We start from the raw sequence: 14,825 nt of genomic DNA, 5'->3' as shown, positions 1-14,825 counted from the left end.
TCTGGTGAGGGTCACAGATATGGTCTTTAAAAAGCCTCTCAAGGGGCGCGTTATTTTTGTAATGCAGTACTTTACAAACTCGGTAAACAGCTCATGTATATTTTTATATGTAGGAATACAAAGGCCCAGAAAGAGCTGGGAGCACAGATACCGCAGCTCTGCAGCTGTTACTGCGAAAAACCATTTCTCACCCTTATCCTAGAGCTCCCCCTGGCGGGCATGTATCAGTATTGCGGTATCTATTCTCTTTCTCCGCTGTGCACTGCAATCATTCTGCGCCGATTCTCAATACGGGACGGATGCTGGCAGTTTTTGTCATTGCCCTAGTCCTTAGCTGTGGGTGACATAAGAGATCAATTGACCCTTTTAGAAATTTAGGGTTAACACACGCCCGCATGTAAGGCGGGGCTGCACATTGGAGGTGGTGGAGGGGAGTCCCCTTGACCTGTAAAACGCTTTGAATGGAATCCAGAAAAGCGCTATATAAGTGTAAGGAATTTTGTATTATTACTATTATTAAGGAGAATTGTGACCTGCCATTCCAATACTTCTTTCTCTCGGGTGAGGTAGTGGTGAATTTATTTGTATTGTAAACCAGGGGTGTCCAATCGTGGTCCTGCTTGCTCTTTCTAAATCTCTTTAAAGCATCAGCACCTGGAAGGAATTGATTGGTGCAGTCATGCTAAGTAAGGGGCTGATGTAGGCCATGAATTGCTGAGATGGCCTGCAAATGGATTTGTTGCTCTCTTTCAATCATGTGCAGGAGGATTGAACACGTCTTCTGAGTGTCTCAACCACGAAGGCGCTTGCTGAGAGTGCTGTTTCAGCTCTAAGATCCAGAAGCACTCTCGTTCCGGCCCGGGTCACGTCACCAGTGGCCTGTGGTGTGGATTACAGGCAAGAGAAGGTGCCTCTCCTTCAGTAGGAACTGTTTCTCCTGCGAGCGAGCCGGGAGCTCTGGAGTGAGACCAAAGATGAACAGCACGGTGGGCGATGAGTCAGAGGAGCTCGACTGGTGTGAGGCGAAACCTGAAGGCAGATCCGGTGAGTATAGGACAAAAAGATGTTTAACTGTTTCAATTAGTGCATGGTCTCACTGTGTTCGTATGGGTTTTCCTGTGAGTGCTCCAGTTTACACTCATCTTCCAAAGACGTACTGGGTTGGTATTTGGTGTCTTTGTGCACCTCTTCAAGGACTGAGGACTGAATAGGATCCATGATGACTACAGTATGAAATCTGCTATGAGAAAGATTTCTTCTTGAAGTCCTGTGCTGCTGATATTGACTGTACAAACCCTGCTGGCCTGTTAACCTCAATGACCACACATAATTTGAAGAGTGATGTTTTTACCTACCGGAGAAACTAACTTATTAATTAAATAGGCTGATGAGACTGTCTTATTTTATATCTCAAGAGGAAACACCAGTCCATCATGTATAACTCAGCTATTTAATGAATTTTTTTGAGGTACAGTATGTTAAAATGCCTGTGTGCTTTTAGTGTCTAGCTAAATCAAAAAATGATCCGCTTGACTATATCTGGACAGTACAGGGTTTTGTAACTGATGGTTAATGAAACACAATGGCAGAAAATCATCCTTTCGCTTTTAAAATCCTGGCTTTTAAGCTGCATTTGTTCCTACTTGAATTCGATAGTGTTCCTGCTCATGACAGAGACCAGCCCCAGGATTTCAGAAACACAATGACACCAATATTTCTTTGAAACTAACAACTTGCTTTTGTGCAGTAACAATTTAACTGTCTTGTTTTACTGTCTTGCTCAGCATTATTCATTTTCAATTGGCTGTCACTCTTATCTAAAACCCTCTTACATTTGGATCGGATTATACAGCTTTTTATTTTTACTACACCCATTTGGGTGAAGTATCTTACTTAAGGTTACAATGGCAAGGTTTCACCTGGGATCTGAACCCACACACGTCTCGTCACAAACCCAGAACCCTACAAAATGTACAGCCCAGTAAGGGTTAAGTATTTTATCAAGCTATAGGTAAGGTTAAAAGGACAAATATTTCTGAGGCAACAAAAGCTAAGGTGTTATGGGTTAATTTCTTAACTTTGAAGCACATAATCTTCACTTTTACTCCACTCAACTCAATAAATTGTGTGCAATTTCTGACTTAGTATTGATGACTAAACTTTTCCTGATGTTTCAAAAGAATCAAAGGTTCATGTTCAAAGCTGCAGATTAGGCTCTAGAGGTCTCCTCCCTTCCATCTGTTCACAAGGCATAGGCGTCCCACCACCTGGCTCGCAGAGTCTCAGGTAGCTTTGAGCTCAGTCATGTCTGAGAGCCACACCCCTTTGTCTTAACACCTTGAAGGCAAACTTCAGCAAGGCTATACAATACATTCATTTCCGACCAGAATATTTACATCAAAGCATGTTTCATCCATGTAGATTTGCTTTGAGCTGGGAGATGGAAGATTGGTAGACAGGCACTGCCGTTTTAGCTGACGACGAAGAACTGAAGGATTATTACTGTTTCTGAACCAGGGCGCTTGTTAGGAGTGACTGAGCTGGCAGATTAATCCACCGGCTTCTTGGCTTTTCTCTTCCCAGCACTACTGGATATAAATTTAATCCAATTCATGCATTTTAGTAAATTTACTTTGCACAAGCTACAATCATCCTAAATTGTCTAAGGGACTAATAATTCCTTTGAATTCCTCTATTCCTTTCAAGCATTAAAAAGAAAGTCATTAAAAAACATTCACTTTTGAAATGAATAGTTTTTGAATTGATTTTTATTTCTGTGTATGGCCTAAAGTTCTCTAGTTACATTTTTATTCCTTAACATTTAAATGTTTTATTTTGAGGGGTTGCTGTGGTGTGTATATCTGTTAAAATTGATTTTTCTAGGTTGAATGGATAGGTTAAAAGGTTTTAAAAATGTTTTCACTCTGAGATCTTAAAAGGCTTTGTCTGGGCAAGCCAGTGTCTGTGGTCTTGACAATTAGCAAATAAGCTTCACAATAATTTTGTGGGTGTAGATGGTGTATACACATGAATATAAGAAGTGAATGATTTCAAGTGAGTGAAAGTTTGCTTTGTGATGCCAGTTTTGAATCTTCTGCTGCAACCTGATATTGGATATTATCCCTGGTTATTAAAATGTTTTTGTTTCCTGTATGTTCCATCTGTGTGTTTTGGACACAGTGCCTAAAGAGCTAGTCCTGGTTTCACCTTATTATTCTATAAAAACGAGGAGTGGCCTTTCAGATCTTACATTTGTAAAGTGTATTCTTTAGTCCCTCATTTGATAAACTGCCATGTATACTTTTTTTAAAAGTTAAATAAATTGTTGTGAGATAAATTTTTCTAAAAATCTTGGATTTAAGAATTGAAATACGCTATTATATGGTTAAGAAAATGACAAGCATACTGCTATCTTCTCACACGGGTTTACCAAGAGTAAACAGAGAAGGAGGGTTCACCTACACACCCCACTTTGTTGAAACTGTTCAGCACAGCTCGATGCACACCATCTCTGGGCTTGAGCCCTGTCAACTGTCCACACAGACTTCAGATAAATTTGGATCTGGGCTCAGAGCAACCCAGTCCAAAGAAGTGGTAACATTACCGTATATATATTCTTAAAAATATTCTTTACTCCTGTAATAGATTTTGTCACACCCGAGGTTTCCTGGATCTTTCCAAGCAAAGAGTTTGAAATTTGCACATGGAGGATGTGGGTCTCATTTCAGATTTAAATCAGGGTTTAGCAGGGTATTGATTGTTTTGACATGTCTTTTCCAGCAGAATTTATTCTTAGATTCTTTTGAGTGCTTCACAAATAACTGAAGCATGATTTACCAGCCACAAGATTTCTAGTTTTCAGAAAAACCACAATATAATATTTATTTTTCCAACCGTAGTGCACACATTAAGCCCGAGTGCTTCAGTAGGGACCGAAGCCCAACAGCCTTTCCATCTCTTGCAGTTGGCAAGTAACCCTACAATTTCCTCTGTTTCCGATCAAACGCCTGCTGTAGGCCTGGGACATGGTGTTCGCTGGATGCTCTTGCAAGAGGTGGGGAAGAGGGAGCAACACATACTCGATATTTTCCTCAATAGGGAACACTGCGACACAAGTATTCAGAATCCTTGGTTACAAAGTCAACCCAGCAGGTTTCTTCGGAATGATCAAACCAGGGGATACAAGGAACTACGTGGAAGTGCATTTTGTACTGAGAACAGGAGGCACTTCTCTACCCAAAGGGTTGTGGGAGTCTGGAACAAGGTAGCCCATCCATGTGGTGGAAGCCGATACATAAAAAAAAAACAACAACAAACCATTAACGCTACCTAAATGGCTAGATGGACCAAACAGTTGCCTCTCGTTTGTATCCTTTCCTATCTTCTTCGCTTGGTTGGGTCTCGGTGCTGTACACACGGTCCAATCTAAACGAACTGTGTTAAGGCGTCAGTTACTGTAAACCAACTGGATTTTCCTAAAGAGCCAGGCAGAAAGTAATAAAGAAAATAAAAGGTGGGATTCAGCACCAAGCCCATCACCTTTTTGCGCTTGAGGTCCACTTTTATAGTGGATGCATCACTTATTCATCTCGCCCATATTTTGTTAGATACAGTAACTCCTACTGTTTAAGTTGGACTTCTTTTAGACCAGCTAGCTGATTCTTGTATCTCAGTACTAAAAAAATCCTAATCATATTTGTTGTTTTAGAGTATGCGCGATTTAACATGCATCATCACTTACATCCACAGCTTGATTTCTCTTGTACAGTATGACAGTATATAGAAAAAGACCAGACTTCTGAGGCACTGAGTGTTACACTAAACCTTAGAAAAACAACTCAACATTGTGCACAATACACATGTGAAAATATTGTTTATACTGGAAAGTAAAAACATTATCTTAACCTTTTGATTTAATTAACACCTGCAATCTTTTGTTTGCAAAACAAGAAAAATTGTGCAAGTTGCATCTCATAAGTAAAATGAGTCAATGCAAATTGCAAAAGGGTGATTATAATAGATGATGATTAATTTGCATGCTACAAAATGCATGGAAAGAGTAAAAAGCACTCTCAAGTTGGTTAAACAGCTGTGCACACATTTATTCTCTTTATGCTGAGTAATAAGACAAATGTTGCTTTAAATTGACCTCATCCTTTGTTTTCTGGATTGGAAAACAGATATGCAGCAGATGTTTTCTGGTTCAACAGCTGAAGAAAACAAATGTTAAGTAGTGTTTAGGGCTCTGGGATCATAACTAGGTGGTGGTAGGTTCTATTCCCACGCAGGGTACTGCTGTTGTACACGTGAGCAAGGTACTTCATCAAGATTGCTTCAGTAACGTGCCCAGCTGTATAAACTAAATGGGTACAAACTGAAGAAGGCTCCATGGCTGAAACGTTGTGTTGTTTTTCTTCTCTATTCAGCATGGAATAAACCTATTACTTGTTCCTTTACTGTACAAATTAATGAAATGGACAACTACATAAAAAAAATATTAAATGAGGTTCCTTCATCAGTTATCGAATCTTGAACATAACCAATACTGTACATACTTGAGGTTTTAACAGTGGAAGCAGTGTATGAACTGAATACAGATTTATAGTTTTCATGTGTTTAGGCATCTTCGTTTTCATCCATCCGTTAGCAGAAAGCATCTTAAACCTGGCTGAGGTTAGGAATTCCAAACCTGTCTCGCAGTCACAGAGCCCAAGGCAGGAAAACATCCCTGATGACAGAAGAAGACGACCATTCCTATTCCTGATTATTCGCCATTTCTGAGACTACAAATTAACCAATCCATTCAAAAGATATAACCAAACGTTATTTTATTGTCTTAAAAAGTTAACACAATCCCCAAAGGGTATATCACATACACTACAACAGTAAACACCATATTACTACACAAAAGGGACTTTCAAATATTATAGACATTACAAAAAAAATCCCTCATTTCTCTTAAGTTATTATACTAAGCATGACAGATAAACATCATTTACAGTATGATACACTGTCACAATTAAAAACAATGTTATAGTACGCTGTTAGAAATCAGTAATGTTAAGGGAAGACATTTCATGGACTGTCATTATTTCATATGAAATATTATACAGTATAAACAGAGCATCCTTCTGGATGGGCTTTACAGCTACCAGGAACCAGGCAATTCAGTGCAAACGTGTTTATACAAGGCAGGCTCGGCTGCAGTACTCCCTTCTGACTTTCAAAGGAAAACAAAAAACAACATTTTGAAGTGGTACACGAAGTGCAACCGTTAAATTCATCCTCAGAAAAGACCTCTTTCTCCGAGCTGGCTCTCAGATTTTGATTATGCTTTCACATTGATTGAAGAATAATGAAAACATAACAATGGCGCAAACAGATTTCAGACAGAAACAGAAGTGCAGTGCTGTCTGGGTCTTGAAAGTGGAAAAATTCACAAAGTGCAGGTTCTGACTCACTGCACTTCTGGCCTCAGCAGGTTTAACGAACTCCGATACTGACAGCAATTAAAACTTTTCCTACGTTCCATTTTAAAGAATCACTGATGTGGTCAATCATTGTCATTTTATTAAGCTTGTCTGACAGCACAAAGCCTCATTTCAAGTTTCTAATTTAGAATTCATTAAAAAAAAAAATCTGTAATGCCCGACAGGAAAAAAAAAACCTATAAAGGGTTTACCAATATGGAAATGTTTCACAAACTCACTGAGAAAGTATTAGCATTGTTGTTTCTCTACTAAAACAAACTATTTCAACATATGCAATACAATTTTAGTTTTACATTATTATGTTTTGTTAAAATGCAGTACACCCATACTTGCAATTAAATTTCACAGTTTTACCATTTTTAAAACAAATTCCTTTTGAAACATCTTGCAAGTTGCAACCTTTAGTCGGGAAGTTTGGGTCTGTGTGTGCATACATTAGTCTATTTTTGACAACCTAGGCTGGTGAACATAGTTTTTAGACAATTGCTTTAATATTCTACAACAACCACCTTTTTATTTAGAATGAAACAGAAGCAGATTTATCAGACCTATTTCTGAGCAAAGGCAAGGCATTATTAACGTAAGAGAAGAATTTTGTTTTCAATCCCATTTTAAGTACAACTATTCAATGATGCTAAACCCTGATGGTCTGACAATAGGTGTGTTGGATAACAGTCCAGAGGCAAGTTGTTTTTTATTACAGAAAACCCAAACAGCAGAAAAGTCCCAAACCAAGTTTAAGGGAAGATCTAAGATGGGTCACGGCTTCAGGTGTGAAACAAGAGGATTGTCCAAGTCCAGTGTCCAGCAGGTGGAGAGCAACCTTTGCATTTCAGCTCTAAATCCACCTTTACAAAGGGACAGAAGATGTAAGCAAAGCAAAATGATAAATCTGGAGTTTATTATTCAGTGGGACTCAAAATACAAATTTAAGAGCCCAAAGCAGATCAAACATGGCTGGGAACAGAGAAACTGGTTAACTACAGCACTTCATTAAAAACTGAATCTCAGTTAGTCCTCTTGAAAAAGATCCATGACTGTACAACAACATTCACAGAAAACAGCGTGATATTGTCTTATAAAGAATCTAAGCTTTTAAGTTTCATCTTCTTGCGGTCACGAACGCTGTGGAGGTAGTTATGCATGTGTGTATGTACTATATAACACAAAAACACCATATGGTCATTTCATCCAAAGGGGATTGCGTGGAGTCTGGCTCAAAGAGCAACGGGGGGTTTAAAACATTTCCATGCCAGCTGCAGTTCCTGCACACGATAACCGCCTACAGGAGATACTACCGTAAATTTTAACACTGTGAGTTTTAGCACCTGAAAAACGTCAATTCAGTCACCTTGTTAGAAACAAATGCTGCCTGGGCAGCTGCGATTGTCAGAAACGAAGAGGGCACTGGGCCTTTTTCTTGAGACTGGTGGCAGTCCTGTGCCTGCCTGGGGTGGGGTGTGTGGGGGGGGTGAGGGTGACAGGAAGGGCTCAGTTCATGACATGCCATTTGCTTTAATCAATCAATCCCCCTCCCCTGGAAGATGGAATCAAACGAGGCCTCCTGTGGGGGAGCGGCCTGCTCCAGCTGTACAAGCAGCAGGCAGACAAGAGGCGCTCCTCCCCAGCTGGTCCTTGAGAGGAGCTGTGTCCACGTGTCCCGTGGTTGGACACCCAGTTGTCATTTGGGCTTGTGGGCCGACGGAAAGAAAAAAAAAAAAGAAAAAAAGAAAGAATGGGACAAGCAGACGACAGGAGGGGGGTGGTGGAGAAAAACCCCACCGAGTTAGCAGAGGAAAAACTAGCTGCGTGGAAGAGGAATCCTTCATATTTGCTGGTTTTGAACCCACAGCCTTCCCTGTTCTTCCGCTATCCCTTTACAAATAAACATGGCGCCAAAAAGACCAGATTCCCTTGTAAACACAAGTTCCTCAAAGGCAGTTCGCTCGACCGGATGTAGACCAAAAGACGCAGAAAATCTTAGCAGCTGGACTGTTTCTAGTAACATTAAGCAGACCCGTAAATGTATTTGCCCCTAGTAGTAATTTTGACTTTCGTTGATGTATACAGATCTGGAACTTTGCGTCTGCTGCCTGTTGTTGTGTTGCCATACAGCGACACCAAGGAGCACCTGTATCAGCGCTTCAGAAGAGTGCGCCTGTGTTGGTCACAGACCCATCTGGTGAACTGTTGCAAACCCTGAATAGTGACACGAGGCAAAGAAAAAAAAAAAAGCATGTGTTAAGAGTATAACCACCCGTGACCTGAGATTCTCCAAGAACAGGAAAAAAAAAAAACGGAACTTAAAACGTCAAGGTCACAAACAATCAAAACACGGTCCTGTATGTGAATGAAAATGACATGCTGTCTATAGGCAAACAAATTACTGGTCCATAGTGAGCGAGAAATATGAAAAAGCTGCACTTTCATTTTTATGGTCAGCTCAGATGAAGGGAATGAAGAGCCTTTTTTAAGGGGGGAAAAAGCTTCCATCTAGCTTTTTATTTTGCTACTTTTCAAGTCAGCAACCACAATCAGCTTTAGGTTTTTGTTTTTAAAGTTTTACATATGCTGTACATCTCACATCCATTTAGACAGTCTGGAATCGATCCCTCTTTTACGGCCCAATTCTAACAGTCCCGGTGCGGTTTATGGTTTAAGAGAGAACCCTTGACAGCGGATGGCTTTCAAACACTGGTAATGGAAGCTAAGCAGTTTGATGGTTTTTGCAGTTTCTCGGGTTCGGCGGCGGGGGTGTCTGCAGCTGTTCGGAAGCTGAAGGACGGAGTGCTGCTCATTCCCACATGGCCTGGGCTTAAAGCTGGGTTCTGACGCCTGTTGCTTTCGACAATGCTGGAGGTGTTGGAGGCCAGACTCTCTCGAGTGCTACAGGAGGGAGAAAGAGAGGGAAAACAAGAAAGCAAAACAAAAAACAAGAGGAAAGAAAACAACATTTTATAATGGGCTTCCTGTGTTTGCATGTGATGTCATATGAGTAAGACTTCTGGCTTTGATTGTTCACATATGGCTGCAGTAATGCTTCCCAGACACTGGCCGTAGTTAAGTTGTTTCAGTGCTCCCCTCTTGTAAAAACAAAAACATCTCCCTTTTCTTTTCAGCCACAAGATGTCAAAACTACACCGTGTGAGGAAGTGAGAGGTAGGTATGTATGATCAGTGTACATCATACAGTACGTTATATAAAACCCAACGTGGATGGACGTCTTGGTCTTGGTGGAACTTTTCCGAAGGACAGAGGGGTTAGTGATTGGTAGACCTGCAAAGGGTGCAGAAGCATACAGCAGGGAGCGATGCTTTTTGAACAAAAGGAACCTCAGAATAACAAGGAACATGCAAAGACACACAGGAACACGTCAGGGCACATCTAACCAGAGATAAATACAAATCAGGAGTGTAGCCTCCTGTTCCTTTGGGTCACAAGGTGTTTTTCTGACGGCGCACTCCATTTCAAAACAAGACTACTTGTAAAACACCAAGAATTTTCAAAGATTGACACAGAAAAGCCCAGTTTTTCTATACAAGCACACACATACAGTAGACGACTGTGATTCTGAATTTATGAGATTAAGTTTTCTTTTCATCCTTGCACACAGAAGTAAAGGACTAATGCCATCTGAAGAAAAGCTCCTCTGGCTCTCCTAGCACAAGTGTGTGCAAACCCAGCATCAGTAAATTCATTTTTAAACTAAAGCCAAAGGGGTTGAGACTTTAACTGCGACACTGCTTTGGCTAAAGCAGTTAGAAGAGGGATGGATGAGGAACCTCCAACAGTGGGGACTGCCATGGGATTAACACAAATTCAGTATTTTGTAACATAAACCAAGAAACCAAATAAAATTATCAAGACCAACAACAGAAAAGCTACATTTCAAGACCTTTTGTTCTGGAACAAATATAATAAGGAATAAGGAAATACATTTTCCCGTTTTTCATGTTTTTAGGTAGATGTCAGAGGACACAAAATGTGGACGTCAAATAGATAAGACTAAGCAATAAGATTTCTTTTATCGCTTTTGTCTAAAGTTGCCACACGTGATGCCTATTATATCAGCAAAGAGAACATTGAACTGTGCCAGCTGCCTCACTCTGAAAGCTAGAATGTCACACATGCCAAATTGAAATCAAAGTCATACTTTCCTAACACTAACACTACAATTTCCCTCCTTTCCCAGCTGAAAATCAAGATGACTGTGACGAACTTTCATGTGGTTACTGCAAGCTACAGACAAGTGGGTGCAAGCAATGTTCAATGGCATGCAAACCTACTGAAATTAAAGAAATAACCATCCTTTATCTCACATCGAAAATTAATCCAGGGATACTTGTCAGACTGATAGCAAAAGGCAAAAGGCACCAGCACAGCCCCCTTTTAACCTAGAAGCTGAATAAATCGGGCCCTGGCCAGAGCGAGGTTGGGACACCTCTAAGAAACACCAGGTGGCTGCTCTAAGTGGCTTTGTGAGTAGTGAACAAGATCAGTTATTCCCAGCACAGTGTTAATGCTGTTCGAGGTGCTGTCCTTCAGAAAAGATGTCGAACCAGACTGACTTAATCAGTATAGACCCTATAGAGCTGTTGTTAAAAGAGTTTGGCTGTTGATTTCAGTGTCCTGGCTAAATTCCTGTCTGGTCTTGGGGAATCTGGCCATTCTGACGTTTCCTCTGAATTCAGCTGAAGCCATTTCTCATTTCTTCACCTGAGCTGCTCTTTGCTGGGCTTGCTGGTGCAGAATGGGTGCTGTGTGTCCACCCACTAGGTGTTGCACCTCAGTGGTGGGTGGAAGAGGGTCCTATCCTATCCTTAAAAGTGCTTTAGGATGCTTTGGTGATGAAAAGCACATTTTCCTATATTTTGTTCTGCTAGGAACTGGAAAACCCCCAATTTACAGTGACAAACTAAAGCCCCATTTTCCCAGCAGGTCATTGTCTAGATCAACATTGTGCGAAATACCTCAGTCAAGGACACCCCTCAGGATTTGGACCCACAAACTTCCAGTTTTGCATTCAGAGCCCTGACCTCTAATCCACCCCAGCATATCTGGAGTCATAAATACAGAGGGGAACCACTGTGAGGACAAGCATGAGATTCTTTTTAACAGGAAGATAATCAACCTGCGGTGACCATTTTTCGGGCAATAGGTTTTAAAAAAGGCTGACAAATTACCCACATGAGGGAAAAGAATTAAAACCTGCTGTTGTAACTCGGTGAGGTACATCGTTCAGATCTCCTGTCGAGGCAAGAGCTAACAGGTCCATTTTCAGAAACAATGACATCACTGCTAATTTCATGAGTCATCTAGAAAACTGCATGGCTCTGTAAGGCTAAAATTAGAAGCTGATTGCAGTCTGTTCATAAGTCATCTTGGTTTATTAATTTTTTTTGCACCATTTGGAACCTAAAGCTCATGGCATTAGCAATGATGTCTTTTGATTTATAACTCCGTAGAAAAGTACACCAGGTTTTCATTACATTGCAGTAAGGAAGTGAAATGGATTAATTCTAGAACAACTGTAAATTATATGTGGAAACCAATGTCTCCCACTTTGAACAGCCTAGTTTGGGAACCACCAACATGCCAGTTTAGCCTTCCAATGACTGAGTGGAAGCATTCACACTGCATTTCTTCACCACATTTCAAAGAAAGCTGGGAATTTGGCTGAAAGATGGGAAATTTAGGAATGACGGCAACAGCAGATATTGTTGCTCTGCCAATTTGCACTTCCCAAGAAGGAACAGGCAATTGCTTACGAGAATATGGGATTTTTCTCACAGTATGAGACAGTGGCTACTGTACCACTATGTCTTCAGATATGCTGGAGTTTTAACAGCATGCAATACTTTTTAAAACACATAAAACATTGTAAAAGGAGAAACAGCTTTTCCATCATAAGACTAGAGAATATGACCAAAAAACAAAAGCCTAAAACGTGAACTTGTAGTGTCATGTTGTTTTATGATTAAAAGGTAGTGAACTGTGGGATCTTTGAGACTGCTTGTTTAGTCCTGAAATTAACGAGCAGAGATTAGATGTGATGTCCCATTACAAAGCTTTCCATCAACGTGAAATGTATAGTATATTATTAGAACTAATCTCTAATTTCATCCAGTGTTGGCAGTGCAGCCGAATGAATGAGCCCTTGGATTCACTGACAGGCTGTGGGTTCGAGTCCCTGCTGCAGACACTGCTGTTGTCCTTGAGTGAGGTACTTTAGCCCAGCTGCTCCAGGACCAGTGTTGCTGGAGAGTCAGGTCTTTGATGAAATGGGTTAGGATTCTGGGGTGGAGTGGGGAGTCACCGAACACCACAGAAACCTGAATGAGCTCTGGACACATGAGCCGCTGAGGCTCAGAAATGGACCTGACCTCATTTCATCCAGCTTTCAGAACCTTCTGTACCCCCTGCCAGGCCAGCTGAAAACACTACCACAACTACAACCATGACTTATGACTTCTTCTACGGCCCAAGCAAACAGCAAAACATTCAACGGAATTTAACGTGTAAACAGGAACGCTGCCCACCAGACTTACCAAAGTGCCTATACAGTAACCACACCCACAATGTGCCAAAGAAAACCGTGCATGGACAGGGCTGTCTCTGTTACACGCTCAATTTCTCGTCAATCTCTTCCTTTAAAGACGTTGTACATATCTGAACATCAACATTAAGTCTATGTAACTGTTTTTTTTTTACAAAACACACAAACACTGCAATTCAGTTACTTGACAAAAAAAATGCAATTTCTTCTAACAATTTAAGCAAATGATATATCTCAGGTTTTCCCGATACCTAAACACGAGAAGTGTGGGGGACGAGGAAGGGGGCATTTACAGTCAGGGCACATTTCTGTCACAGACAAGGAACTGAGGCACGCGCAGACCGTCCAATGCTTTCAACAGCATCGCCAGTGTGTGGCAATCTGGGACAGCGAATTCTCCGCTACGAATCCAGTACGTTCTTCACATCGTTATACTAGTTTAGAATTTGTAAGGTGCTTTGCATTAAAAAGTGAACAATGATATAGGAGTTCAAAAAAGATACCAACTATGCCAAGGTGATTTAAAGGAAAGTAAAAATGGCAAGGAGATGGACAAAAGGCAACATCCACAAATGTACCAAGTGCTTGAAAAACGGATCAGTCGTGGACCAAATCTGGTTACAAAGATGTCTCTGAGAAGATGGACAATTGCAGTGGGTATCTCATCATAGTTAAAGACTACTTTTAAGCAGCTGTTATTGGAAACATCAAACCTGAGACTGAGCTTTAGGGGGTCAATTACTCAGGCTTTTCAAGTTTCTTTAAAATGAAGAATATCACCAAAACTCAAAACAGGTGCGAGGTTTCTAAAGTGGTTGGACTTTACATGACGTCATACACCTCCTGAGGTAATCACAGCTGCACTGGTCTGTGCTGCTCTCTGACAACACGAAAGACATTTACTTCGTGGTGTCTTGTTACTTTTAGTTCCAAATAAATCCTAAACTCAAGATATTACTTCGCTCATGTACGACACCTTGTCTTTTAGAATTAAGCCAAGAAACAAGGTTAGAATGTAAGTTGGCTGTGGTAAAGATGATAAGAAAAAAAAATGTGTAAGATATGTGCATTTCAAAATGAGAACAAACATTGCTGCCATTGTTTTCATTATTAAAGCTGAGCTTTTACGGACGAACAACATTGTAGCACAAAAGCACAATTTTAGAACTGTGTTTATTTACTACTAGAAAAACATGACTAGAAAATAATTCAGTTGTGTCACCAGCAGTAACCGAAATTCTTCCAAGCAAAAGGTCTTGACCCCTCTCTCTTCCAAAACCCTCGACGCGACACTGAAACCCGTCTCTCAGAACCACAGCTGCACCCACACAGTGTGAGTTTGAACTCTAAGGATGCAGTACCTGTCAGTTTCGGGCTCTGACCTGTCTTGTCCCATTTCCAATCAGAGCTTCTACTACGACGCTGTTCCTTTACCTCCACTACCCTCTAGCTTGGACTCACAGAGCTGCCAAACAAAGAAAAGGCTCTAAAACTTTCTCAGAACCTCGGACAGATCCTTCAGGGGGAAGGTCCTGAGGTACAGAGCGGATTCTGTGTGATCGAATCCATTTACAGAAAAGCCAAACACATTACCGAAACGATGCATGCTTTTGTTCTATCACAGAGTGCTGCTTTCATTGAGGGGTGGCAACTGAGCTGTCATTAAAATTCCATTTGGGGAGCAGGGCTCACATGCAGAAGAGCAGCTCGACATGAAGACCGTGGACTGACAGTGGTCAAGTACTGTCAGAAAGGGACTGAGCTGGGGCAGGCACACG

At 41.0% G+C, this 14,825-nt stretch overlaps 1 protein-coding gene and 1 long non-coding RNA gene across 7 annotated transcripts in view; one reads left to right on the top strand and one right to left on the bottom strand.

Moving 5' to 3' along the window:
* The first annotated feature begins 767 nt into the window (after window positions 1–767).
* LOC138241006 (uncharacterized) lies at window positions 768–10,357 on the top strand. Its single transcript, XR_011190188.1, has 3 exons — window positions 768–1,044; window positions 9,611–9,650; window positions 10,105–10,357. It is a non-coding gene; the product is annotated as an uncharacterized lncRNA (long non-coding RNA).
* stox2a (storkhead box 2a) overlaps window positions 5,814–14,825 on the bottom strand; it is a 97,996-nt gene continuing 88,984 nt past the window's right edge. For all 6 annotated transcript variants that reach the window (XM_006629966.3, XM_069193034.1, XM_015345707.2 and 3 more), the window contains one exon: window positions 5,814–9,377. In XM_006629966.3, coding sequence (XP_006630029.2) covers window positions 9,179–9,377 — 199 coding nt within the window. In that variant the 3' untranslated portion in view covers window positions 5,814–9,178. The remainder of the gene's footprint in view (window positions 9,378–14,825) is intronic.

Source organism: Lepisosteus oculatus, chromosome 1, assembly GCF_040954835.1.
Source record: "Lepisosteus oculatus isolate fLepOcu1 chromosome 1, fLepOcu1.hap2, whole genome shotgun sequence".
Lineage (NCBI taxonomy): Eukaryota > Metazoa > Chordata > Actinopteri > Semionotiformes > Lepisosteidae > Lepisosteus > Lepisosteus oculatus.
The sequence above is the reverse complement of the archived record's forward strand: the minus strand, read 5'-3'. Positions and strand labels throughout refer to the sequence as shown.